This window comes from Bubalus bubalis, chromosome 24, assembly GCF_019923935.1.
Source record: "Bubalus bubalis isolate 160015118507 breed Murrah chromosome 24, NDDB_SH_1, whole genome shotgun sequence".
NCBI classification, from domain to species: domain Eukaryota; kingdom Metazoa; phylum Chordata; class Mammalia; order Artiodactyla; family Bovidae; genus Bubalus; species Bubalus bubalis.
The window spans coordinates 37,645,004-37,671,958 of NC_059180.1; the positions used below are offsets into that span (position 1 = coordinate 37,645,004).

The window sequence follows — 26,955 nt, forward strand, 5'->3', positions numbered from 1 at the left end:
GGAGATGGTGAAGGACAGGGAAGCCTGGCGTGCTGTAGCCCATGGGGTCGCAAAGAGTCAGACACGACTGAGCAACTGAACAACAAGACTGAGTAAGTTCCTGGGTCCATCCCACAGTCACCAGTAGAAGGGCCTAGAAAGATGCAGTTTAAGCAACTGCTTAGGTGATTCTAACCCCCAGGACCTCAGAATGGGACCATTATTGGGAGGTAGGTTGTTTAAAGAGGTAATTAAGGTAAAATGAGTCATTGGGGGGGACCAAGATGATCGATGCTCTTATAAGAAGCAGAGATTAGGACACAGACACCCACAGAGGGTCGACTTATGAAGACACAGGAGGGAGACAGTCGCCTGCACGCCAAGGAGAGAGGCCTCAGAAGAAACCAAGCCTGCCGGCACCTTCATCTCAGGCTACAGTCCTCCTGGGCTGTAAGAAAATGTATTTCTGTTGTTTAAGCCACTCGGTCTGTGGGACTTCGTTATGGTCCTACGTAACGAGGCGAAGACAGCACTTGGAAGAAAAGGCCTCAGTAGATGTTACCTGCTGCCTGTCTGCAGAGTGGCAATGCAGTGAAGAAAGAGGATGAGGGATCAGACAGACCTGAGTTCAGACTGGGTGTGTCACGTCCCTCTGGGGCTCAGCTTCCTCACCCATGAAATGCTGATCACGCAAGGACAATGTGAGCATCACACAAAAAAGAGCACAAAGCACCCAGCCCAGAGCCTGGGCTACAGTAACTGCTCTGCAGGGTTCTGGAAGCACGGCGGCCAACCCAGGCCATCGTCCGGGTAAAATCTGACTTGACTTCTCCAAGTCCGGGATGTACGGAGAGACGGAGCTGGAGCATCCTTTGCCAGCTTGAGCCACTGCCACTCTTCCCTGGACCAGGAGAGCAGACCAGGGCAAGGGGAGGGTGGGCATCAACCCAGGGGGCGCCATGAGCTCAGATCTTGAGGGAGTTTAAGAAAGAACTTTTTAGTGTAGCCCAGGAATCTACCACACTGCACAGGGATTTAATACAAAGCAGGATGGGTATGGGTTTCCAGGTGGCGCTCGAGGTAAAGAACCCACCTGCCAGTGCAGGAGATGCAGGTTCCATCCCTGGGTTGGGAAGATCCCCTGAAGGAGGAAACGGCAGCCCACTCCAGTATTCTTGCCTGGAGAATCCCATGGGCAGAGGAGCTGGACAGGCTGCAGTCCATGGGGTCGCAAATGCACAAGTGTCCAACATGACTGAGGGACTGAGTGGCAGCAGCAGAATGGACGCAGGAAAAACAACAGGTGTCTCGGCACAGGTGTGCCCCTCCCCAAGCCCCCTGGGGCACCTGCAGAAGGGCTGGACCCCCATGTCCCCAGGTGACTCGCCCAGGTGTGACTGTCTTCCTGGAGACCTGTTGAGGGACGCACACAGGTAAGGGGGTGACTCCAGCACCGACAGGGGAGGTGACTTTCCCACGTCCTGCCGCGGGTCAGGCAGCAACCCCCCACGGGGACTCCTGTCCAAGCATTTCTGATGGCTGCCGGACAGAGGGACACCCTCCCCTCTGTCATCCGCTAATGGTGTGTGAAGGAAAGCAAGTCTCCCTGCCAGAGGGTCACCCACAGATGATGGAAAAGCTCTGTCCGGAGGCAGTCTGGCGAGATTTTTTCAATCCAATTTCTCTCGAGTGAAAGGCTAACAGGATAAGATCTCTCCATGTTAACAACCTGGATTGTGAGTGAAGTCTCCAGGTTGGGGTGAGAGAAGAGGTCATGAAATCAAGAGCTTACCTTGCAAAGCAATCTAGTCTGCGCCCCAGGTCCCCAAGCCACCCTCCAGAGCCTGTTAATCGCATGTTGAACATGTCCCTCATGGGCACTTTCCTGTCCGGGGACTCAGGCCATCTATCCCAGGCTGGCCGTCCGCCCTGGTATCCAGTGGGAACCTGGAAGGCTTGTCACGGGGCATCCTACAGACTCCTCAGTGGGGAGAGAGTGGGGTGAATGCTAATGTCCAAGAATGGTCAGAGTCGCAGAGCTACAGCCTCGCAGGTGACCCCTCAGGACGGCTTGTGAACCAGTCAGTGTCCTCCTGAGGCTCCTGCCCTGTGGCAAACAGGCCGTGAGCTGCGTCCACAGTAGACACATGAGGTTTGTGTCCAGTAGAGGCTGTCTGAAGAGGCTGGTCTCCCTGAAACCACAGGGAGCAAGTATCTAGGAGGAATTAGAGTCCATCAGTGACCCAGTGTCCTCCACCCACTCTTAGGATCCCACAGTCACACCTGGCCACCATGGGAGACTGGGTGACACATTCTACATTCGCTGGTGCCCGGCTCAGTGAAGCCAGGGTTAAAGGCAAGGAGAAGTGAGGTCGAGCTGAAACTAACCTGATTCAGCTTCCTGAGATGGGTTTCACTCAAGCCAGTGTGAGAAGTCCAAAGCCAGGAGTTAAGTTCGACGAGCAGGTTCAGATGTGTCAACCTTCTGCAACATGGTCGGCGCTCATGGATAATGCAGAATGAAAGAAGTCAGGGGATTCCATTTATGTGCAGTGCAAAAGCAGACGAAATTATTCTAAAGAGGGGGCAAGCAGAGTGACAGAGACTCTGAGTGGGGTGGTCTGACTGGGAGGGGCACTTGGGAACCTTCCAAGTAAGTAAATGGTTTAGGTCTTGAACTGGGTGGTGGTCTCCCAGGGGTAGGCGCATGTGGAAATTCATGGAGCTGCCACTTAGCCTGTGTACTTTATGATCTGTAAGCTATACCTTGAGCTTTCAAACTGCTGATGATTTATTGAGCACCTAGTATATATGCCAGAGCTTAGACACCAGCATCAGGACATTATCCTCTATTCGAATGGGATTGGTAAAACCCAAGGATGCAGAAAAACTTTTCATCTGACCATCCCATGTTGGTGCTTCAGTTTCTGGATTTCTGGGGATGCTATTGTGTACAGGGTGCCCTTAGGGAAAGAAACAAGAGTAACCACTGGAGTGCAGAGTCCCAGGCAGTCAAAAACCAGCTTTGGGAGAGGGTGGGGGTTGACTCAATATAAGGCTGGCTTTGACTGCTGGGAAGCCCTGGACTGGGTTTGGAGGAAACAGAAGCAGTAAACTTTCAAAAAAAAAAAAAAAAAAAAAAAACAAAGCTAATGGGTGGGAGGAGTGATCACACACAGCCTAGTCTTGACCTCAACTTCAGAGTGAGTAGGAGCTTTCCAGGCAGAGAAGAGAGAGCAAAATGTTCTGCTAGACATCCAGGGTCAAAACCAGAAGTGGGGTACATGCCTGGCATGATGCTTTACACACAGCTGGCCTCAAAAATGTTTATTGAATCTGCATGCCCCTGTGAATGAGTGCATGCAGGTGCCCCTGCATGCATGCATGAATGAATGAATGTGGGTGATCTCAAACCTTCAACATCCACAGCTGGGCTCCTGGCTTAGCATCTAACTCAACAGCTGACCCGCACCTACGTTCCACCCAAATATCAGAACCACCCAAAGTAGTTCATTAAAGGAAAGCTGGCTGAGCCAAGGGAAGAATGAGGAAGGAGGTGGGGGGGGGGGGTGGTGGAGGGGGGAGGGTCGGTAAGGAGGCAGAGGATGGGCAGGACTGGGAAGGAGAGGACAGGACGGAGTGGGGAGGAGTGAGGGAGTGGGGGGAGGAGGAGACTGGAGGAGACCGGGAAGGAAGACGGGAGGAGAGGAAGAAAGGAGGAGGACCATGGAGGGGAGAAGAGGCAGAGAGGTGTCACTCCTGGAAGCCCACGTTCACAGAGGCAGAGTCTCCGCGGGAGCATCAGGGGCCAGTCTGACCTGAGTCATCTGCCCTCAGGCAGCAGGAAGATGCTCCTCTGAGCCACACCCTCTCGGAGAGCAGCCGGGTCGGGGGATCTTGCTGACCAGCACACCCCGACCTCATTCCTGCCCAGAGAGACGTTTCCTGTTTCCTCCCGCACAACGCGGGCAGTGGCAGTTCCGGCAAATGGTCACTAGGTGGCGAGTGCTCCGCGTGGTCCCTTCCCCAGGTCTCAGCTGTGCGATCCCGAGGCGGACACCTCAGCAACGTGAACGGTCCCAACGATGGACGCCCGCAGCCAGCCCCCCGGGGGAGGGCCGGCAGAGCAGCCTGTGGGGGCCAGATCGTCTCCCCATCTGCCCGTGAAGGGGGCCCACGCTGTCCCTCTCAAGACAGGGCTTGTCTGAGAGACGCCCCCCCGAGATACGTCCAGAGCGGGGAGAGGGGAGGAGGAGGCCCGGCTGCGTCCTGATCCACTCCAGCCCAGGGCAGTCACAGAAGTTTTTTCCTGAAGGCGCCTCTGAGCCCAGTCTGGAGAGGAAGGAAAAGGGCTCCCAGATGCAGAAGCTCCACTATTGTCTGCTTTACACCCTGGGATAGTCATGCAACAAATAATTTGGGAGGAATGAGTCCAGGGCTTAAAAAGCATTGAAGACCTTTGCACTTACCCTGGAGGACTCCACCATAGGGCAGAAACCCAGCCAAACATTCATAACCCGAGGTTCTTTTTCTTAAAAGTGTTACTCAGTCGTGTCCGACTCTTTGAGAGCCCATGGACTGTAGCCTTGCAGGTGCCTCTGTCCATGGGATTCTCCAGGCAAGAATTCTGAAGTGGGTAGCCATTCCCTTCTCCAAGGGATCTGCCCAAACTCAGGTCTCCTTCATTGCAGGCGGACTCTTAAAGGGCCCCCCAAAATTGCTTCAGGTCCCACAAAACATGGATTGGCGCCTGCCAGGCACATACTAAGTGCTCAACCCACAGTAGCTAACCAATGATCTGGATGCATCCCATTTTACAGATGAAGAAACTAAGGCTCAAGAACACTGAGTGGTGAGCTCAAGACCAGGAGCATGAGAATAAGCTAGAATTCCCACCATGTCCTGGGGACCACAGTCAGCTGCCTTGTCAAAGCAGCACACCAACGGGCCATCGCTGCAGAGACCTGGCCCCATCCACCCCTCAGCCCTCTTCTCTGCCAAGCAGGCTCTGGAGCTCTTAGACCAAACCCCCGTGGCCGCCTGTCATGTCATGTGGGTCCCTATGTGGGTTCTCCCTTTATCTGAATGGAAATGGACTAGAATGGGTGAATTTAACTCAGATGACCATTATATCTACTACTGAGGACAGGAATCCCTTAGAAGAAATGGAGTAGCCATCATGGTCAACAAATGAGTCTGAAATGCAATACTTGGATCCAATCTCAAAAACGACAGAATGATCTCTGTTCATTTCCAAAGCAAATCATTCAATATCATAGTAATCCAAGTCTATGCCCCAACCAGTAACACTGAAGAAGCTGAAGTTGAATGGTTCTATGAAGACCTACAAGACCTTTTAGAATTAACACCAAAAAAAGATGTCCTTTTCATTATAGGGGACTGGAATGCAAAAGTAGGAAGTCAAGAAACACCTGGAGTAACAGGCAAATTTGGCCTTGGAATATGGAATGAAGCAGGGCAAAGGTTAATAGACTTTAGCCAAGAGAATGCACTGGTCATAGCAAACACCCTCTTCCAACAACACAAGAGAAGACTCTACACATGGACATCACCAGATGGTCAACACCGAAATCAGACTGATTATATTCTTTGCAGCCAAAGATGGAGAAGCTCTACATAGTCAGCAAAAACAAGACTGGGAGCTGACTGTGGCTCAAATCATGAACTCCTTATTGCCAAATTCAGACTTAAATTGAAGAAAGTAGGGAAAACCACTAGACCATTCAGGTATGACCTAAATCAAATCTCTTAGATTATACAGTGGAAGTGAGAAATAGATTTAAGGGACTAGATCTGATGGAGTGCCTGATGAACTATGGACGAAGGTTCATGACATTGTACAGGAGACAGGGATCAAGACCATCCCCATGGAAAAGAAATGCAAAAAAGCAAATGGCTGTCTGGGGAGGCCTTACAAATAGCTGTGAAAAGAAGAGAAGTGAAAAGCAAAGGAGAAAAGGAAAGATATAAGCATCTGAATGCAGAGTTCCAAAGAATAGCAAGAAGAGATAAGAAAGCCTTCCTCAGCAATCAATGCAAAGAAATAGAGGAAAACAACAGAATGGGAAAGACTAGAGATCTCTTCAAGAAAATTAGAGATACCAAGGGAACATTTCATGCAAAGAAGGGCTTAATAAAGAACAGAAATGGTATGGACCTAACAGAAGCAGAAGATATTAAGAAGAGGTGGCAAGAATACACAGAAGAACTGCATAAAAAAGATCTTCACGACCAAGATAATCACGATGGTGTGATCACTGACCTAGAGCCAGACATCCTGGAATGTGAAGTCAAGTGGGCCTTAGAAAGCATCACTACAAACAAAGCTAGTGGAGGTGATGGAATTCCAGTTGAGCTATTTCAAATCTGAAAGATGATGCTGTGAAAGTGCTACACTCAATATGCCAGCACATTTGGAAAACTCAGCAGTGGCCACAGGACTGGAAAGGTCAGTTTTCATTCAAATCCCAAAGAAAGGCAATGCCAAAGAATGCTCAAACTACTGCACAATTGCACTCATCTCACACGCTAGTAAAGTAATGCTCAAAATTCTCCAAGCCAGGCTTCAGCAATATGTGAACCGTGAACTTCCCAGATGTTCAAGCTGGTTAGATCAAGGAAAAAGAGTCCCAGAAAAACGTCTATTTCTGCTTTATTGACTATGCCAAAGCCTTTGACTGTGTGGATCACAATAAACTGTGGAAAATTCTGAAAGAGATGGCAATACCAGACCACCTGACCTGCCTCTTGAGAAACCTATATGCAGGTCAGGAAGCAACAGTTAGAACTGGCCATGGAACAGCAGACTGGTTCCAAATAGGAAAAGGAGAACGTCAAGGCTGTATATTGTCACTCTGCTTATTTAACTTCTATGCAGAGTACATCATGAGAAATGCTGGGCTGGAAGAAGCACAAGTTGGAATCAAGATTGCTGGGAAAAATATCAATAACCTCAGGTATGCAGATGACACCACCCTTATGGCAGAAACTGAAGAGGAACTAAAAAGCTTCTTGATGAAGGTGAAAAAGGAGAATGAAAAAGTTGGCTTAAAGTTCAACATTCAGAAAATGAAGATCATGGTATCCGGTCCCATCACTTCATGGGAAGTAGATGAAGAAACAGTGGAAACAGTGGCAGACTTTATTTTGGGGGGCTCCTAAATCACTGCAGATGGTGACTGCAGCCATGAAATTAAAAGATGCTTACTCCTTGGAAGGAAAGTTATGACCAACCTAGATAGTATATGAAAAAGCAGAGACATTACTTTGCCAGCAAAGGTCTGTCTAGTCAAGGCTATGGTTTTTCCAGTAGTCATGTATGGATGTGAGAGTTGGACTGTGAAGAAAGCTGAGCGCTGAAGAATTGATGCTTTTGAACTGTGGTATTGGAGAAGACTCTTGAGAGTCCCTTGGACTGCAAGGAGATCTACTCAGTCCATTCTAAAGGAGATCAGTCCTGGTGTTCTTTGGAAGGACTGATGCTAAAGCTGAAACTCCAATACTTTGGCCACCTCATGCGAAGAGTTGACTCATTGGAAAAGACCCTGATGCTGGGAGGGATTGGGGACAGGAGGAGAAGGAGACGACAGAGGATGAGATGGCTGGATGGCATCACCGACTCAATGGACGTGAGTTTGAGTGAACTCCAGGAGTTGGTGATGGACAGGGAGGCCTGGTGTGCTGCGATTCATGGGGTCGCAAACAGTCGGACACGACTGAGCAACTGAAGTGAACTGAACTGAACTGAAGGATGCCATTGGAAAGAATGTGTGCTTAATATACTGTGTATCTCCACTCACCCACAGCCTCTAGTACCCAGATATGCATTCAGTAAGCACTCAATAAATGTGTCTTCTTGCTGGTGGTACAGCCTAAGTGCAGGGAGTAAGGGCGGAGTGTTGACGACTGGAAAATGAAAGTCTTTCAGAATTACAGAGCAAATGAACAGGGAAATGTCTCGTCTATAATAAATATACCTCTGAAGAGTCTTAAAAGAAATCAATGAAGCACAACATCAAAGTCCCAGGGAGTTATAAATCAGCAGCCTGGTAGACAAAAGTGCATCTGAAATCATTTAAAGTGCACCAGAAATCATTTACGTCTGAGTAATTAGAACACATTGGAACGACTCTGTGCCATTGAACTGAAATTGAGCAACATAACGTTTAGAAAGCCCCACAGACTCGGGGAGGAAAAAGAAGAAAGTTGCGTTGAAAACTCCCCCACCTGTCCAGAGACCTCTTGAATGGTCCCCAGGAGGCCTGGAGGGAGACAGTTGTTGTTCTGTTGCTAAGTCTTGTCTGACTCTTTGGGACCCCGTGGACTGCAGCAAGCCAGGCTTCCCTGTCCTTCCCTCTCTCCCAGAGTTTGCTCAAACTCATGTCCACTGATTCAGTGATGCCATCCAACCACCATCATCTTCTGTCAACTCCGTTTCCTCCTGCTCTCAGTCTTTCCCAGCATCAGGGGCTTTTCCCAAGAGTCGGCTTCTCCCATAGGGTAGCCAAAGTATTGGAGCTTCAGCTTCAGCATCAGTTCTTCCAATGAACATTCAGGGTTGATTTCCTTTAGGTTTGGTCTCCTTGCAGTCGAAGAGACTCCCAAGAGTCTTCTCCAGCACCACAGTCTGAAAGCATCAGTTCTTCAGCACTCAGCCTTATATATGGTCCAATTCTCACAACTATACGTGACTACTAGAAAAACCATAGTTTTGACTATATGGAACCTTTTCAGAGTGAGACAGAGTTTTTTTCTAATGTTTGCCCAAACTGGCTTTTTCCTTCTGGTTTAAAAATGTCTGTGGCCCCAGTTGTTGAAAGAAAAATGCAGGTCCCAGGCTGCATGTAACAGACTAGGGTCCCTCATCTGACCTCACTTCCGAACTGAGAGGGGTGTTTGATAAGACAGAAAAGACACCAGGGGAGTGTGAAAACTCATGTGTTTTCCCAGAGAGGTGGCCAGTCTTAGCAAGGAAAAGGCTCCCACCGGAGGTGACACTTCCTCCCACAGCCTCACAAGGGGGAAAAACTGATGGGGACTGGGCTCCTGGTGGGTGGGAGCAGAATGAAGGGTCCAAGGGCACCCCAGATGGGGAGAGCAGGAGGTAAGAAGGACCAGACAGAGGGGCTTCTGAGGGCTACCTAACAACCCAGTGGCCAGATTGATAGCTGGGAAAAATAACCCTACCCTCTTTGATTTGGGGAATAAAATAAGGAAATAGCAGGAAATAGCACATGAGTATTAAACACTCTTACAGCCCCTGAACTCTGCGATGGAACCTGGCCCGCCTCACATGGCCCCAGCATGGCCCCAGGACTGGAAGGCTTCCGCAGTCTAAACTGCCCCACGAGCCAAACCTGACATTCTTGAGTCACTGTCAACTCACAGACAGAGAGGAATAAAAATCCCTGTGCAGGCCATGCCTCCCTCATTCTCTCCCCCGCTCCCCCCTATTTTTAGACAACCTAACCTCAGGCTCTGGGAGTCATGTCCTGGGCTGTCACCCGGCTCCATCAGCAGGTGGGCAGACATGAAAGCAAGCGGAAGACCCTGCATGCATGGGATGGGGAGGGGGTAATGCTCAGCCCACGTAAGAAACATGTCTACTCGTGCCTCCCTGCCTAGAATCCAGAAGGTTATGCTGGGGAATCCATCTTCAACCGTATGACTGCAAATGTGGTGTGGGCATGCGTGCACCTGGACGGCAGGTACAGGTCCTGCTGGAGTCTGGAGAGGATGACCGCTGCCGTGCCAACAGCTGTTTTCCCTTCTGGAGCCTTTGCAATCCTGCTCCTGCTCCAGATGAGTGAGGCCCCTCAAAGGAGCCACAGGGACCTTCACAAAATGCAAATGGTGAAGCCTTTCAAGGCCTTCCAGGGCTTTGGGAAAAAGACCGGTGTCTTCCCACAGCCTGGGAGCCCTGTGTGGGGTGACCCCTGTCCTGACATCCCTTTGGCCTCATCCGGGATACTGCCACTCAGGCAGACTTCTGACAGTTCCTGGAAATAACCATGCCCCTTCTGGCCACAGGGCCTTTGCACGTGCTGCTGCCTCTGTCTGAAAGGCTCTACTCCCTACCTTAGTCCAGATCCTATTCTCCTCCTTGAGACTTCAGCTCATGAGTCCCCTCCTGGGGGGGATCCCAGATATGCCCCTCCGTCTGGGCCAACTTTCACTGTCAGAGGCCCTCCCAGGAAAACATCCCACCCTTTGGAGACTCCTTTAGTGTCTATCTGCTTACTCTCTGTCTCTCCCACTAGACTTCAGGGTCTGGGAGGGCAGGGCTCGACGTATCTCAGGTGATGACTGTAGTCTGAGCATCTACGCAGGGCCTGACACATGGTGTTGCCCAAAAGTGGGCAGATGAATGGCTAGATGAATGTGCAGATGGGTGGATGGGTCACCGGCTTTTGTTGACAGCGGTTTGGGAGACTGATCATTTTTATCAGCTAGAAGAATTTGAGGACATCAAAATACAAAGCAAAGGGTGATGGAAGTTGAGAAAAGCCAAAAAAAGAAACAACAGCAATTATGCCGGCGGGGAGGCAAACCCACTAATTTATTCATTCAGTCAGTCATTGACTGACTCATAATGTGCTAGGCTCCTCCAACATGTGGGCTCCGGGATGGTGCTGGGGTGGCAGTGACCTGCTGGAGCCCACCTTGTGGACCAGGGTTTGGATCTAGGTCATGGGGTCTCACCAAGTTTGGCCAAGCTCTGGCCTGCGGTGGCCCTGGGTCAATGTTGGCCAAATATCTCTAAATGCATGGCACCTGCCAACCTTCCAGGAGGGTACTTCCCCATGTCCCTATGTGAGGGGAACACAACCTTGGTGGACCACAGCCTGAGGGCTGACCTCTCCTTGGCACCCCACTTCTCTCCAGGGGGGCACGTGGCATTCACATTCCACTCCCATCTCAGACCAGCAGTGAAAGACAGAAGTTGGCTCAATGTGTTTTGCTGGTAATGGGATAGACGGATGGCATATTGGAAATTCACATTTAAAATACATCTCTGCCTTCTGTAAATGAGATTGCATCTACCGATTCGGGTAATGAACATCTACTTAGATCCACGCCTCGGGCTGGAAGCAAGAGCCCAGGCACGGTTCAGCCTGTTCTGGGTTGTCCGGCCCGTTTCGGTGCTCATCACAGTCTCTCCCCTTCCTCTGGTCATTTTATTTCTTAGCAAAATCATCACTGAGAATATTGAACTGCCTTACAGAGACATATTTACTTCCCTTATCTTCCCTCCATCTCTCTTGATTAAAAGCTATGTGTGATATTTGTAGTTATCAAACATCAATATTTGGCCTGGATTTGCGGGAGGGAGGTGGTGGAAGGAAAGGCGTCTGACCGTTTCTATAAAGGGGAAAACCTTGAGCAAACAGGCTGCGTTTCTTACCAGGGGCACTAAAGAGCAGGGACTCATTTCGGAAGGGACTGGCCAGACTGCACCCCAGCAAGCTTCGTGACACCAACGACTGGGGCTAGAAATTAGATTCCAGATTTCATCTGGAAGGCCGGCTACCTTCAGAGGGTTGGGAAACGGGGTGACAATTAATACAGCCTGCCTGACAACTTGATCAGAGCGACTATAGCCTTCTTCCCCAACAGCTGAGTCCAGCAAAGTGCACAGAGCTGAAAATAACAACAATAATAATAACAATATGAGTTAACCCTTCCGAAGTGCCCACCCCCTAACATTATATCTACATTAACTCAATCCTCACAACAACCCGATTCATCAACTCCAGACGTGGAAAGTGTGGGGCAGAAAGGTCCAGTCGCTTGCTCAGTCCTTCCATCTGGAGTAAGAGGCAGAGCTGGAAGCCAGTACCCGCAGCCCAACTCCTGAGCCTGTGTGTGTAACCACTCCACAGCCCTGCCCTCTGTCTCACAGGCACTCCTGGACCCCGGCACCTCCACGGCAGAGCACGGCTGCCCAGAGTCAACCGTGCCCTGAGTTCACAGAACAAGATGCTGGTCTAAGAGCTGCTGTTGTTGCAGAAGTGAATCTTCCAGGGATGAGGCTGAATAAGGTAGATGCGTATAGGGTCCATTTATATGAAGTTCGCAAATGAGCAAAATCTATCTTTGGTGGTAAAAATCGGGAGGGTAGTTGGCAAAAAGTAGGAGCGACTTCGATGAGGCACAAGGGAGCCTGTTGGGGTGCCCTCCGCCCATAAGACTGATCTTGTTATTCACTCATTCATGTCAGCAGCAAGCATTTAGTGAGCACCCACTGTATTTTACACACCCCCTCTGGAGACGGGGAGAACACTCATTCCCAACTCAAAGCACGATGCTCGCCTTGGAAAACTCTCAGAAACCCAGAGTCTCCAGGGGGCACAGTCAACCTCGGGGACCTGGGGACATCGCTAAGGAGATTTCCCCCTTTTATCTGGCAGCGAGTGGTGCAGAGAAATGGCAGGGCGGCTCATTAGAGCCGCAGACCTCTGCACTCGCTGAGCCCAAGGTCGTGAGCACCACTCAGCATTTCATCCTGGCAAGCCTGGCTTGCTTTCATCAGAACCACGTGGCCAAAATGATGTGCGACATTTTGAAGGGAAAAGAATTTAAGCCTCCATGTCTCACTGCCCCGAGTATCAGCTTTGTCCTTCTGCTCTTAATGCTGTTATCTCGTCCGCACACTTGGTGTTCTGCTGAGCAGATGCTATGGAAAGGCGGATCAGCGAGGAGAAGCAGAGTGCGCCTGGCGGCCTGGGTGTTGAGCCAGTGACCCCTCTGCTCTGGAGGCCAGCTCCAGTGGGGTGCAGGAGAGGATAACGCCTGAGGAGGACCAAGGCTTCCCCCAGTTCCACAGCTCCCAAGCCCGGTCCCAGGGAGCTTTTTCTCAAATGCAAATTGGATAAGACAATCATGAGCTTAAAACCCTCCAGTGGCCCCACGTGAATCACAGCCAAAACCCAACTGCTTGCCCACTGTGGAGCATGGGGTGGGTGGGGAGGTGGGTGACGGTGTCCACCCCTCCTGCTCATCCCTGGCATCCCCTCCTCTAGAACCTAAGCCAGGTGTAAATCCATGCCCACGCTTCCCCTGCTCCTCCACAAGTGTGATGACCCACCCTTGTCTTCAAGATGCTTTGACATCTCTTCCATGACGCCTTCTCTGACTGCCTATTTATGCCACTACCAAATTTTGCATTGTGCCTCTGCTAAGAAGCAATCAGATGGTGCCTCCACGATGGGTTTCTTTGTATTCATTGACATCTTCCCTCGTAGACCACAAGCACTCAGAGGGCAGGATCTGGGTCTCTTTCATCTTTGTACCTTCCGACTTTCACCAGTAACTGCAACAGAGTTTGCTTAAGGGGAGGAGGGTGGAGAAGGGGAGGAGGGTGGAGGAAGGGAGAGATGAGGAGGAGGGGAGGTGAGCAAGACAGCAGGTGAGGAAGGGAGGGGGAGTGGAGGGTAGGGTGGGCATCTAGTGGGGGGAGAAACTCAGTACAGCCACAGAGACTTGGGAAGAATTGGAGGGCAAAGCTTTTCCAAGGGATTTGTGTGGATGGTTAGGAATCCAGACAGATTTGGAGGGGGTGGGGGTGGTGGGGGGTGACCTGGAGCAGAGGGGATGACCTGGGTAAGGTCCACAGTTGGGGAAGATGGCGGGTGGAGACAGGAGGACCCAGGCTGGAGGAGTGGCAGGGTGGGGCCCAAGGCCAGCTTGGAGGGGTCCCAGTGTGTTCTCACATCCCAGGGAGCCACTGAAACGCGGTGAAGGAGAGCGAACCCTGGTCAAGAGGCTGACCAGCTGAGGGGGAAAGAACTGGAAGAGGAGGATGGGTTAAAGCTCGTTATGTAATCCAGACGCAATGTAAGGAAGGCATGGACCCGAGCCGTGCATCCACTGGGGATGTGCTGATGGGGGCATGGATAAGCTGTGCTGACTTCAGAGAGGGGAGTGGGAGAGGGGAGTGCCAAGGGTACCAGGGGCCAGGAGGGCGGCAGCGCATCTGAATGCACAGGAGGAGAAGCACTGGGGCAGGTGGGCAGATGGGCAGCTCCAAGTGAGCTCCGGGAGACTCTGCATCTCCAGGAGGCACCTGGCATTGGAGTGGCGCCGGTGCAGCCTCCCCTCCACAACTACCAGTTATAATCGATGGTGCCACTCCTTCCTGCTGAGCACAGGAGCAGCCTTAGGTGCAGTGGGCCCACTGACTGGCATCCATAAATGAGGTGCTACCTGTCTCCTACACCTGGCCACAGGCATCACGACCTGGGGTCAGGGGTGGGGAGCTGAAAGAGGCTGCTGGACCCACGTTTCACAGGTGAGCTGCGGGCAGAACCGGGGATGAAGTCCAGCCGGATGCACCAGAGCTCATTCTTGTATGTTCTGCTCCCTCTTGGAAAGTCAAACAGGCCTGTCAGGACTCACGGTAACTATGAACCGGAGAAGAAACGACCAGCAAATCCACCTCAAGAAGAAACTGGCTCCTTTTCCTTTTTTTCCTCTAGAATCTGACATGAAACCTTGGTCAGCTCCCATCAGAAGTAAAGTCTGGGCGAACCGGTGCCAGTGGAAAAGAGAAAGGAATTGTGTTTCCTTTCCAGAGCTTCCTTCACCTCCATCCTTTGAAACAACACAGATCACTTTTGCTAAGTTCCAAAAGGTGGCAGCATTCTATTAAATATTCATTTGCTGCTGAGGCAAATTGGGGAGGAAGTTGAGACAAGCAGACGGCCAGATGGCCAAGGTCAGGATATGTGTGGGGGTATCCAGCACTGATGGGGGGCTGGTGTGTGTGGGGGAAGCTGTGAACCCTCTACTGGGGCAGGAAGGGAGGATCCTGGACATAAAGATCCCAGACCACTACCCTTGACCCCAAGACAAGGAGTGTTTTAGACTCATCTTAGGACTCTCATAGCACAGGGTCAGCAGAGGTCAGACCCCAGAGTGTTCCCCTGTTTATGCCACTTACAGTGGAGAGTATTAGACCTGTGACATGCCTCTCACCAACAGCGAAGGTGATGGGTACCACTCAAATGATTCTGCCAGGATGGGCAGACCCAAAGCAAGCGTGCCCTACAGACTGTCCCACCGGCCTTGAGAAGGGAAGCTGCCATGAGGGGGGCAGATGGCCGGGAGATGCGGGCAGCCTCTGGGAGCAGAGGTCCACCACCCTGCATCCACAAGGGACTGAATTCACCACAGCCAGCTCCAGGTGAGACCCCAGCCCAGGCTGACACCTTGCGTGCAGCCTCGTGAGACCCTGAGCAGAGTACCTAGCCATGCCAGGCCCGGGCCCTGGACACACGGTAACTGTGATACAAGCTGCTGAGCGTCTGGTGAATTTTTAGGTCGCAAAAGGAAGTGAACACAGTGCATATCTGTCACAGAGACATACAGGTTATGGACTACAGCTCTGGAATGAGACAGAACAAAGTGCAATCGAAATTTGGATTCTGCTACTGAACTGCGTCATGTCTCCCGGATAGTACAGAAAGAGAGAAAAATGCAAGCAGAATGTTATTTGTGCTGGGCCGGGTCACCGCCAACTGCTTAAGGAGGCATTTATACCAGAGAGAAACCCCAAATCAAGTGTGGGTCTATCTCATGTCTTTTTTATTTTGGGTTTTTTTTTTTCTTTTGGTCTCATTTCTCATGCACCTCTCATCACGTGACCTTTTGGCTGCAGTGACCCCGATGTTTACATACAGGTAACATGACCTCAACACAACCACTTCACCCAGCACCTAAGCAAAGACTCTAGTCTGTTCTAAGATTTGAGGAATGCATGGCTCACTCAGATGTAAGGGGGGGTGTGGAAAGGCTGGTCTCCAGCCTGGAATCTTCCTGTGGGGTCTTTAGCAGGTGACTCTGACCAGGTGTGATGCTAGCCTTACCTGCTGACTCTGAAGTCAATCTGACACCTAAAATGTTCCCAGAAATGCTCCCTGAAATGCCAAAACAGAACCAAGTGGCCTTCCCCTCAGCTCAACTCAGCTCGGGAAACAGCCCAACCCAGGTTCAAGTTCAGACCCAACGCCGGTTAGCTGTGCGGCTCAGTATGTCACTCTCTGCTGAGCCTCAGTCCCCTCACCTGGGAAATGGGGTCAGGGACATTTCCCCCTCAGTGGGCTGCTTCAGGGATAGGTGAGATCACGCACTTGAAATACTGAGCACAAAGCCAGCTACTTCCTAGGTGCTTAGTAATGCTGGCAATCATTATCATTTCCTTATTCTGGATGCAAGTGAGTGGCACCCAACGTGTCCAGGAAAGACCCTTTCTGGGAGGCAGGACTACAGCAGAAAGCTAGTGCCAGAAGCTGCAGCGCCGGCTGGTACCAAGGGGCAGTGAGTGGAAAGACACCAGGGCCTGAGGCGTCCTTTCTCCTGGGGCAGCCAAGGGCCAGAAAGTGTCTTCGGACCCTGGTCCAGTCTTATAAACTGCATTTTCACTCCTCTAAGGGGACTGCAACATTTCTATAACAACTGAGAATGAAACTTTATTAAAATGCCATCAGCTGTCCTAGAAATCTCCCTTGACAGCTCAGAACCCACTGCTTAATTTTAAAAATAGTCATTGTCATTATTATTATTATTGGGTTGGCCAAGAAGTTCATTTGGGTTCTTACGGAAAAATCTGAACAAACTTCTTGGCTGATCCGATACTTTTACTATCAAGGAAAACAACTACGTACTATAAAATAAAACAAAACCTGTACAGTCAAAAAAAAAAAAGCAAAACCAACCAATTTAGTTGATTTTCCCATCTGCCTCTCTGACATCTCTCTCTGCTTTTCAGAGAAGAGTAGATATATGAATCTAATTGCATATAATTGAAATTATATGCAATATAATATATAATGTCATCCAGAAAGGTTGGTCACCATATGACATAGGCTGCATTTCTCACTCCACAATATGTCACGAGCATCTTTCCAAGTCAATAAACATAAATCCTCACCATGAAATCCTAGCAGCAGCTTAGAACTGGACTTTATAGATGCTCATAGTTTACTTTTAAAAATTCCTTATTGACGGATATTGAGGGTGTACCTTTTTATTATTTTTGCTAATAGAATTAACCCTCAACAAACACCGCTTTCTCACACTCATACAATCAACCAAAGGTGTCCATTCCTAGAAGTGTAATTACTTGGATCAGAGAGTGAACACACTTTGCACACTGAGACAGGCGCCATAAACTGCCCTCCAGAAAGGTTGGTCACCACGTGCTGCCACCGACGGAGGTCACACCATGACTGCTTCTGCCCATGACATGCTGGCCTGCGAGGCTGACCTGTGGATTCCAGGCAGGGAGACCCAGACCAGAGAACTGGGAGAGTCGAGGGTAGGGAGAGAGGGGACGCTTACCATCCTTTGATCTTCAGAGCTCGAATCCCAGGGAAACTCTAAAAGTCTGCAGCCTCCAGGGGGAAACAAATGGGACAGTATCCCATCAGCCTTAATGAGGCAAGGCTGGAGGCTGGAGAATATCCAGCCCAGCCCAAGGAGGCTGAGCATCCGGGGGTGCTCTCTCGGAAAACAGAGCTCTCGGCCACCACTGGTCTTACTGTGAACAACGGGCATATGAGGTGGGGGGTTTCTCCCCACCTATCTGACTACTTCTGAAGATGCTTCTGCACTGCACCCCCAACTGCAGGACTCTTTGGTGAGTCACTTTCCTGCTCCCCATTTCATCTTCTCACCTGCTAAATGTTTTTAGGACCGTTATATTTTATTTCCATAGTCTTAGTGCGAGGTTGCAAGAATCCTGCGTGGAGCATGGATGGTTCTTTTAAAATTATGAAAAGTGTGGTAGCCAACCTCCAAAGTGACCCCCCAGTAATTCAGCAGAGTAATTCAGCAGAGGTGACGGCACGTGACTCCCCAGGGCACAGGAGGCATCCTGGTTTCTGCCTTGCTCTCTGTCTCCCAGGATCTCTCACCCTGGGGGAGCCTGCCAGCCACATCATAGGAGCCTGCCTCCTCATCACAGCTTTATGGAGGCGTCCACACACGAGGAACTGAGGCCAGGTGACAACAGTGGCCTGAGCCAGCTTGGAGGTGGGTCCTCCAGCCTCAGTCAGGCCTCCAGGTGGCAGCAGCCCTGGCTCATGAGAAACCCTGAGCCAGAACCAGGCACCAAAGCCATTCCCAGAGTCCAGACGCACCGGCACTGTGAGATCACACATGTTTCTCCTTTTACCCTGGACTGAGATCTAGGGTTCCTTTTTAATGCGGCAAGAGGTAACCAACACACTTTCCCACTCTATCAGTCAGCTTCCCGTCCACAATAGGGAGAGACAGTTTCATGGGCTTGGGGTGAAGCCAGAAGACTGTGCCCCAGCGACAGAGTGGCTCAGCGGGTGGATGCAGCCTCTGAGCCCTGGGGTATGTTACTGCACTCCGGTCTTAATTTCCTCATCAACACAGTGAAGACAGAGATGGTGCTTACCTTATGGGGTCGTTGAGGGGGCTTAGAACAAAGAAGCAATATTTGGTCAGTGGCCAGGTGGCACAAGAAAATCGGTTGTGTGGTTGTCATTTTTCATCATCTTTCCTCTTCTTCCTCTTCCTCTCAGCAACTCAGATAAATGTCTCTTTTAGGTGACCCAGCAATGAGGTTTATTATTTAAAAAAAAAACAAAACACAACCTCAAAATCTTTTAGGGGGAACAGACAGAGGCCAAAAGTTGGGACCTTGGAGAGTCCAGCTTTGTACCAAACACCAGCGTTGATTGGGGAAAAAGAAGGAAGCATTTCAAATACACAGCACACACATGGACCCTGCCCAGGACCGCATGAACATCTCTGATAAAGGAATCCACTCTTAGCCATTCATTTATCACTACCACAGCATCTTGCCATATTCTTTCCATGTTCTTCTTATTTCCATATTATTTTTTTCTTTAAGTCAATTCATCTTTTTTAAAACTTTAATATTTTCAAAATACATTTCACTACCATAAACAGAAAGCCAGTATCAGTTGCTATAAAGAGAAGATTGTCATGAAACCACATAACAACAATCAATACAAAACAACAGAAACAAAAGTCCATGTGCCCCTTGACGTCATCGCGGGGTCAGCACTAATACACAGGCTGACTGCACTTTGGGATCTCGCCACAAGGTTAAACATCCTGGAGACGTCAGGCAGGAGTGAACTTGGAACTGTAAACGCAGGGAACATCTCTGGTACCTGGTTGACAGGTGGCGGGGGGGAGGGGGAGGGCGGGTGCACAGAAATCCTAATACCAACCACAGTCATGTGCCCTGAAGCCCCCAATCCAATGCCACAAGGTGGGCCCCCCAAGGCACTCAGTACGCATCCCTCTCTTTACTGTGGGGACAGTCAAATGATAAACTTCCTTCCCACTTTCCCAGCAGCTTGGGGCCCACCGTCACATCAAGAAGCAAAGAGATTAGCCCATGGCCCCTGCCCTGGTCACTGTTTCTCCTAGGTTTGCTCCCCCAAGGGACCTGGCCCTTCTCAGAGGAAGGTTCTCGTCTTTCACATCATGTGCCAGGGCTGAGGCTCTGGCCCCAGGTGTTTCCTAACAGAAACTCAGTGAGTGCCTGGGAACATTTATTCCCCTCTCAAAACCAGTTACTTCTCCAATGAGATCAGTTTTAAGTTACAAACACACACACACACACACACACACACACGCACTCCCAGTGATGGATGACGGTGACCAAGAAGGCTGAAAAGGATGCAAACGCAGTTTCAAACTCTAATCTGGTCAACGAAATGCTTCTACTTACTGAGGCATGCGGACTGCTGTTGGCACTGGAGAAGCAGGCTGAATGTTCAGATGTGTCGTCCTGGCGAAAACAAAGACAGGAGTAGGTGGGAGAACGGGTTGAGGAAACAAATTCTGATTTGGAGTAACCCAGTTTAGCACAATCCCACAGCAAGCTTGCGCCCCCCTCCCATTCCCCCTCTCCAGTAGGGGGTCTAGACCCTCACTGCCCAAAACGGCAGCTGCTAGCCACCACGTATGTATGGCTAGTCTCAGCTGAAATGTGCTGCAAGTATTAATTACATAGCAGATTTTGAAGACACAAGAAAAAAAAAGAAATGTAAAATATCCTATTAATATTAGTATCTCATTAATATTTTTATATCGATTACATGTTAGAATAATACTTAATAATATATAAAAATAAAGCATTTTAGCATGCTTAAATATATAAATATATTATGCATATTTAAAATAAATTATATTGTTACAATTAATTTCATCTGTTTCTTTTTACTTTTTAATGTGTCTACAGGAAACATTTGAATTGTGTACGTGGCTCTCATGACATCTCTATCAGGCAGCGCCGGTCTAGATTTTTTTGAATGTGGACACTCCCTCCTAGCCTGAGGACACAGGTGGCAGTTTCATGGCTTCCCTGGGGGCTCAGTTGGTAAAGAATCCGCCTGCAATGCAGGAGACCCAGGCCCAACCCCCGGGTCGGAAGAGGACACAGGTGGTCCCATGAAAACCATGCCCACCATTACTTCCACTATAACTTGCCACTGTTTCACACTTGCAACAGCTCAAGCCTATGGAGCAGCTGGGATGCTGTGTGCCTAGAGATCTTCACGCATTTTCTTCCATAACCCTCACAAGGATAGAGGAAGGAGGTTTTGCTCTCAGCCCCATTTTACAGGCGGAGAAACACAAGAGAGGCTGAGAACTCATCCAAGGCAACTCAGTAGGGATGCTGTGGAGCCAGGGCCTAAACCAAATGGTTAAATGGATGGGTGTTAAGCGCTGTGGCCCCATTCTCCCTGTGGGGCTTTTACCCACTTCTCCATGTGCAGCACACAGGAGCCTGTTGTAGCCACTCACTAACCAAGTCTGGGGAGCTTGCCCCCCAAAAGATTCCTGCAGTGCCTATAGCTCCAAATTTTCATTAAAGTCATCAGGTTTCACATCAAGTCACCCCTTAAACCTCCTGGGCAGAGACAGGGGCAAGTATATGTGTGTGTGTTCATGCACAAAAGAGACCAAGATATAGACAGAGACACAGAGACCAGAAGAGAGACAGAGGGAAGGAGCTGGACCAGGCACAGTTACTCAGACCCACCACACAGTGCTGAGAGGGCGGTGTCCGTAAACAGATCTGAACTCACAAGGAGGAGATAGACCCTGCTTGTCACTTCCCTTTCTGCAGTTTTCCCACAGCCAGTGGTCACAGGAAAAGCTGACGACCAGAAAGTCAAACCCGTGTTTGTGCCTCTCCTCCCTCTACAAGGAGCAGTCCTCACGCCGCCCCCCACCCACCACCCCCAGGTTACTAAAATGAAGTAATGAATTAGGGAAAGAAGGAAGGAAGGGAGAGGTGGGCTTAAGCATGAATCAGAGCCCCCAGACAGGGACTGCACAAACCGGCCCCTGAGTGGAGAGAAGGAGGAAGATGCGGCCAAAGGGGTGATGCTTCTAAGAAGACACACTGATTCTCCTTTGACGGGTGTCCTGTGGCCTGAGAAAGGCTGGGCTTTCTTACTTCCTTCTTGGCCTCATCTTCTAAATGAGCCAACTAAAAGCCCTGCTTGAGTGATGAGTTCAGCCCAGCGGCAGATCTCAACCAGGACCACATCCAAGCGTTACAGACCCCCAGGGGCCCCTGCCTCCTGGGCACTCCTTTCTCTGAAAGGGACCCTGAGGCCACAGCTGCCCCAGGAGGACCCGGCCTCCGTGCACTTCCCGCTGGTCCAGGGGCACACAGCCACCCAAGAGCACCCGTCTCGGGCTCTCCCAGGAACAGGAACCAAGACAGAGACAGCCCCCAGGCTAGGGGGTCTGAAACACTCCCAGTCAAAGCCAGGCTCGGGTCCATGAGCTCAGCTGCTCAGTCGTGTCCAACTCTTTGCGACCCCATGGACTGTAGCCCACCAGGCTTCTCTGTCCATGGGATTCTCCAGGCAAGAATACTGGAGTGGGTTGCCATTTCCTCCTCCAGGGGATCTTCCTGACCCAGGGATCGAACCTGGATTTTCTGGATTGACAGGAGGGTTCTTTACCACCAGCACCACCTTGGGTCCATAGCAACCACCAGCTCTGGAAAGGTGAACTCAGGGTTAAGCCTAAATTAAGAGCCTTAATTTGAATAGCATCATGGATTCAAAGGACATGAATTTGGGCAAACTCTAGGGGACAGTGAGGGACAGGGAGGCCTGGCGTGCTGCAGTCCATGGTGTTACAAAGAGTCAGACACAACTTCACGATGGAACAACAACAAAAGAACCTCCCAGAGGTAGCTGATTGGAAAGGAAGAGAGGCCCCTGGTGAGCCGTTCCTCCCACTGAGGCAAGAATGCCTGGGCCTGGGAAGAGACAACTTACTTGTACTCAAGCATGACCTTACTTGGGAACCTGGTCACCCAAGAAATTTCTATCTGCCTGGCCCTGCGAGCCTCTTCCTTCCCTCTGCCCCTTCCTCACTTCCCCCACCTCCCACAAGGCAGGGGCCTCCTCTCCCCCAAGACCTGAGCCTGGGGTCCCAGAGGCCCGAGCTCTGCTCAGCTGACCCTCCCTCACTATGCCCTACCTCCTTCCCAGGTCCATTATCAGGAGCAGAGAAGCCTTAACCAGAGGAGGTGCAGGGGGCACCAACTCAGTCTGTCGCCCTCCACAGGCCCCTTCTGTCCTCCCACCTCTTGGAGGCATCTCACACCTGTAGGGGTTCACGCACCTGCTACACTGGAAGCCCCCACACCACTCAGCACAGTCCCTGTTTATCCTGCACAAAGCAGCCAACTCTTCACCCGAGCCCCTGGGTTTCCTTTACCTTGAAAACAGCGAGAAGCACGTGAATAGGTTCAGAGCTAGATTACGGAGACAGAGATGAGAAAAGAGATGTTGTCTCTCAAACAAGGGTGAGGAAGCAGCCGTCTGATGCTGTCCTCGTTTCCAGAAAGCCCCTCTTGTTCCCACCCCACCCCCCACCTATAAACATCTACAGCTTCTGACTCAAGCTGGTCCATCCTGATGAGATCTTTCAGCAGGAGAGAGACCTAACTGCCTCCCCTTCATGGGTCAAGGACCAGGCCCCCAAGCTGGCTGTCTCCCTAGATGCCAGCTGTCTCCTTCCCTGGGCCTCACGGCCTCCCTGGAAGTCCAGTATTCTGCCCCTGGAATTATTGTCTTTTTTGTGACTGGGTTTACAGCTTTCAGAAGCTGGGGTACAAATTGCCAGCAGTGGGCACTGAGCCAGTTTAAACAATGACTGAGGTGGAGAGCCTGCAGAACCACCAACCATCACCCTCTCAGGGATTTGGCATGAACTGGTGTGAGCTTCCGGACAGCCATGATTGGTGGCATTAGAATGTGACGTTCCCTGCACAAAAATGAACTGTAAAGGGTTTATCCTTCAGGTTGGGCTTCCCAGGTGGAGCTAGTGGTAAAGAATCTGCCTGCCAATGCAGGAGACACAAGAGATGCAGGTTTGATCCCTGGGTTGGGAAGATCCCCTGGAGAAGGAAATGGCAACCTGCTCCAGTATTCTTGCCTGGGAGAATCCCATGGACAGAGGAGCCTGGTGGGCTACAGTCATGGTGTCACAAAGAGTTGGATATGACTGAGTACACACACCACCACCCCATCCTTCAGGTTAACAGAAGGCCAAGACCTTGGCTAGCTAAAGCCTCCTGAGTAATGGACAGAGGGTGAGGGGTCGGGGGTATGGTAGGGACCCAGTGGTGGACAGTAAGACCTGCAGGAAACTCAGCTATGAAAGAAAGGTGGGATCAGCTCTTCAAATGGCTGCTACCCAATTTCATTACACCCTAAATCGTCCTGACCACGAGGGTTTGATACTCCTTGAAAAGTTTGGATGCTGAGAGAAACAGGGAGGGTTGAGAAGCCTGTGAGGCCAGATCATGGTCCCTACGTGATCCCAGGCAACACACATTTTCACCACCCCATGAAGACTGCATTTTCCATAACAAACAAACAAAAAAAAAATCAAACCAATGCCTTAATTTGTGGACCAGTTAAAGGACATAATGTATTCAAGACACTCACATAGGTATTTGTCACCTCAAAGTGGTGAAGAGCTCTCTCATTACCACCCCAACCAAACCCATAAGATAAAAAATTCTGAACAGCTTTCTGCATGAAAAATAATACCATAATGTGAAAGATGACAAAGGTAACATAAAAGAAAAATTAAAACTCAAAGGAAAAAATAAGCAAAGGCGATGGACAGCCAGCTCACAAAGGGTGTGGTGATGGAAATGTCTGTTGTTGACATTAAGAAGCCCTTAACTTCACACATAATAAAGCAAATGCAAATTAAGATGATTTTTATTTGTTTTACCAAGATTGATAAAGATAAAAGCTGGACAAAGGATCATAGTTGTAAGAGCGCAGAGAAACAGGAATTCCTTTTTTTTAAGTTTATTTATTTCTCTTTGTCTGCGTTGGGTCTCCACTGCTGTGCACGGGCTTTCTCCAGTTGTGGTGCACAGGCTTCTCACTGCAGTGGCTTCTCTTGCTGGAGAGCATGGGCTCTAGGCTGCGGGCTTCCATAGTTGCAGCTCACAGGCTTAGTTGCCCTGCAGCACGTGGGATCTTCCTGGACCAGGAATCGAAACTGTATCCCCTACATTTGCAGGAGGATTCTTAACCACTAGACCACCAAACAAGTCCACTGGGCAACATTTTAAAAGTTGATAATATTTAAACCAGCAATTCCACTTCTTGGAATCTCTGCGATAGACTGTCTGCACATGTGGGAAATGCCTGACGCCAAGGATGTTCACTGAAGCAATTTTTTGTGATTACAAAATGTCGAGAGTAACCAAAATTTCCATTATATAGGGACCAAGTAAATAAGTTATGGTGCATCCAGACACCCCCAGTAAAGATAATGGGGCAGCTCAATACAGAACCATAGGGAAAAACAGTCAAATGCAGGGTGGTATGTATAGCAAGCCACAATCCGCGCCCTGCTTTAAGAATATATGCATATGTATCACATGCATTGAAACCTCCAGGAGATGGATAAGAAACTGATTTCAAAAAAAAAAAAAAGAAAAGCTGACTGTGGAGAGAGGAACTGTGCAGGATGGAATAGGAGAATTTTATTCTTCTGATGCTTGAATTACGTGTTCAAACATGTATTAACAATTAAAATTTTTATTTTATCTCAAAATTTTAAGTTTATTTTGAAAAGAAAATAATTTGAGGGAATTTCACGCAACACATTAGCAGAGTCCTTTGGGTAGAGATTCATTTACAGATATTTTCTGAAAAATAATTCAGTCCGCAGGATGTGTCGAGTGATTTGGGGTCACTTTGGGGGACAACAGCCCTGCCAATGTGGTCTGAATACAGAAATGTTGGTACTGGGGGGAACACTTTAATTTTTTTTTTTTTAAACCAGGAAATTCAAGTATGTGGCACACAAGCTACACTCGCCCATCCTGTTCCCAGGGCAGGCAGTATTAATCAAGTGCTGCATTTTCCTGCCAAACCCAGATGCAGCCTCAGAATCTATCCCAGCACATTCAGAAATGCTGCCGCATCCATGCATGCTGCCATGCCAGCTGAAATCAAACCCCATCCCTGAGAGGGCAGTCAGAAACCAGAAGCAGGTCTCCACTCACATGGTTCCCCAGCAGATCTACCTGGGCCTGAGTGCAAGGTTATGTCACCAGCCTCTCAGGGCCCCAGCTCCTCCTCCACAGGTGGGAGTGGGGCAGCCGGCTCCCCAAGGCCCATCTTCTGAAAATGTCACCTGGGTCCCACCTGCCCTCCCTGAATCAAACCACCAGAGCCCTTCTGAGTAAACACTGGTTAACCTTCAGCAAGGAACTCGAGCTCCCTCATTCCCCCCAACTTAGAAAATTCCATGTAAATGTCAGATTAAGCTCTTCAGGCCTCTGCTTTTAAAATGAGAGATAAAATTTAGCTCCCTATTCCCAGATGTTAAAATCTCTGCTTCTCCCCGGGGCAAAGAAATCAATGTGAGTAAGCTCCATATTCTTTTTCTCTTGGAACACGACCACTTCCAGCAATTTATTTGACTGACTATGCCTTCTATTACCATGTAAATTGTTTCAGACTGAAGGAAAAAAAAAGAAGTATTAATCTCCTCTCAGTAAGTCATAAAATAAAGAAATCAATTTCAAGGTCAATTTAGCCCAAATAACACCTGCTGCCCTTTTTTTGTAACATGCAGACTCCTCTGAAATGCTAGGCTGCTGTCTAAGGCATCAAATATGCAGCAATGGAAAACTGAGTTTCACACCAGGGAGACCCTGGCCCAGAGGCCCCATGGCTCTGAGGGTGAACTTGGGGAGGACAGGGTCAACAGGACTCAGATGAATAATCCTCTTCAGGTCAGGGCAGGAGGATGAAAGAGGAGCTGCAAAGGGGGCCAGGTAGAGTTCCAGGAGGGTGTCTGGCTGACTTGCTGTGTGACTCTGGGAAAGTTACTTAACTTCTCTGAGCTTCAGAATCTATATCTGTAAAACTACTTTTTAAAAAACTGGAAAGAAAATGAGGGCTAGGTTATCTCACAGGACCCACGAACTCAGCCCATCATGGACTTTGTCCAAGGTTAGACACTCAGGGTTTCGTAGCCACCCTTCCCTGGTGGCTCAGACAGTAAAGAATCTGCCGGCAATGCAGGAGACCTGGGTTCGATCCCTAGGTCAGGAAGATCTCTTGGAGAAGGGAATGGCTACTCACGCAAGTATTCCTGCCTAGAGAATTCCATGGACAGAGGAGCCTGGTGGGTTACAGTCCGGGGTCAGACGCAAAGAGTCAGACACAACTGAGCGACTAACACTTTCACTTTTCACAGGTGGTGCTATAGTGGTAAAGAATTTGCCTGCTAATGCAGGAGATGCGAGAGACAGGGCTGATCCCTGCATTGGGAAAAATCCCCTAGAGGAGGGCATGGCAACCCACTCCAGTATTCTTGCCTGGAGAATCCCACAGACAGAGGAGCCTGGCGAGCTACAGTCCATGGGGTTGCAAA

At 49.8% G+C, this 26,955-nt stretch overlaps 1 protein-coding gene across 3 annotated transcripts in view; it reads right to left on the reverse strand.

Annotated features, from left to right (window-relative positions):
- Positions 1-18,430: 18,430 nt before the first annotated feature.
- The window catches only part of LOC123327567, a 337,786-nt gene continuing 329,261 nt past the window's right edge, over positions 18,431-26,955 (reverse strand). The window contains exons 3-4 of one of the 3 annotated variants that reach the window (XM_044936360.2): positions 19,736-19,795; positions 18,431-18,569 (exon numbers count right to left, since the gene is read on the reverse strand). In XM_044936360.2, the coding sequence (XP_044792295.1) occupies positions 18,471-18,569; positions 19,736-19,795 (159 nt within the window). In that variant the 3' untranslated portion in view covers positions 18,431-18,470. The other 2 variants (XM_045164338.1, XM_044936359.2) reach the window with 2 other exon arrangements.